Source organism: Camelina sativa, chromosome 17, assembly GCF_000633955.1.
Source record: "Camelina sativa cultivar DH55 chromosome 17, Cs, whole genome shotgun sequence".
Taxonomy (NCBI): Eukaryota; Viridiplantae; Streptophyta; class Magnoliopsida; order Brassicales; family Brassicaceae; genus Camelina; species Camelina sativa.
In genome coordinates, this window is record NC_025701.1 from 7,340,233 (window position 1) to 7,341,011 (window position 779).

At 59.1% G+C, this 779-nt stretch overlaps 1 protein-coding gene across 1 annotated transcript in view; it reads left to right on the top strand.

Moving 5' to 3' along the window:
- Positions 63-779, top strand: part of LOC104759244 (acanthoscurrin-2-like) — a 7,035-nt gene continuing 6,318 nt past the window's right edge. Inside the window, exons 1-2 of the mRNA XM_019238864.1 lie at positions 63-161; positions 385-736. Of these exons, the coding sequence (XP_019094409.1) occupies positions 63-161; positions 385-736 (451 nt within the window). The remainder of the gene's footprint in view (positions 162-384; positions 737-779) is intronic.

Sequence of the window (779 nt, forward strand, 5' to 3'; positions counted from 1 at the left end):
CGGTGGCCGTGGGGGTAGGCGTGGGGACGGCCTTGGACGCGGACGCAGTGGCGGCGGTGGTGATGGGACCAAAGGTGGTGGCAGACGTGGGGACGGCCTTGGACGCGGTCTCGGACGTGGTGGTGGACGCGATGGTTGGAAAGGGAGAAAGGGGTTCTCCGGTGAGGGTGTTGTAGGGAAAGGCCAATGGCCACAGGTTCCGAATAAGTATTGATACAGAGGATCGCAGTTTCTGCGTCCACGGTTCTGACCGCTACCTCTGCGTCTTCCTCTGTTTGATTGCTTTTGTTCCTTTACGGTCAGAGCTTCTGCGTTAAGGTAAGCGTTCTCTTCATGATCTGATATGGACTCTGACTCTGTTGTGTGAATGATTAAAAGGAATAGAGACAACAAAAATACNAAAGAGAGAACATAGGCGGCGTTTCGTATGGAAATGCTGGTGGTGGTAGCCATAACGGCGGGGGCTGTGTCATCGGATTGCTACCTGGTTGCGGTGGCGGAGGAGACGGCACCAAAGGCGCTGGAAACACTATCATAGGCGGTGGCGGTGAAGGGAAGTCGAAAAATGGTGGCGGAGAGGGAGGAGGTGGAGAAGGAACGAGCGGTGTAGGTGGAGGCGGTGGCGGTGATGGAACCAAAGGCGGTGGAGAGGGCACAAGCGGCGGTAGACGTGGGGGCGGCCTTGGACGCGGACGCAGTGGCGGTGGTGGTGATGGGACCAACGGTGGCCGTGGGGGTAGACGTGGGGACGGCCTTGGACGCGGACGCAGTGGCGGCGG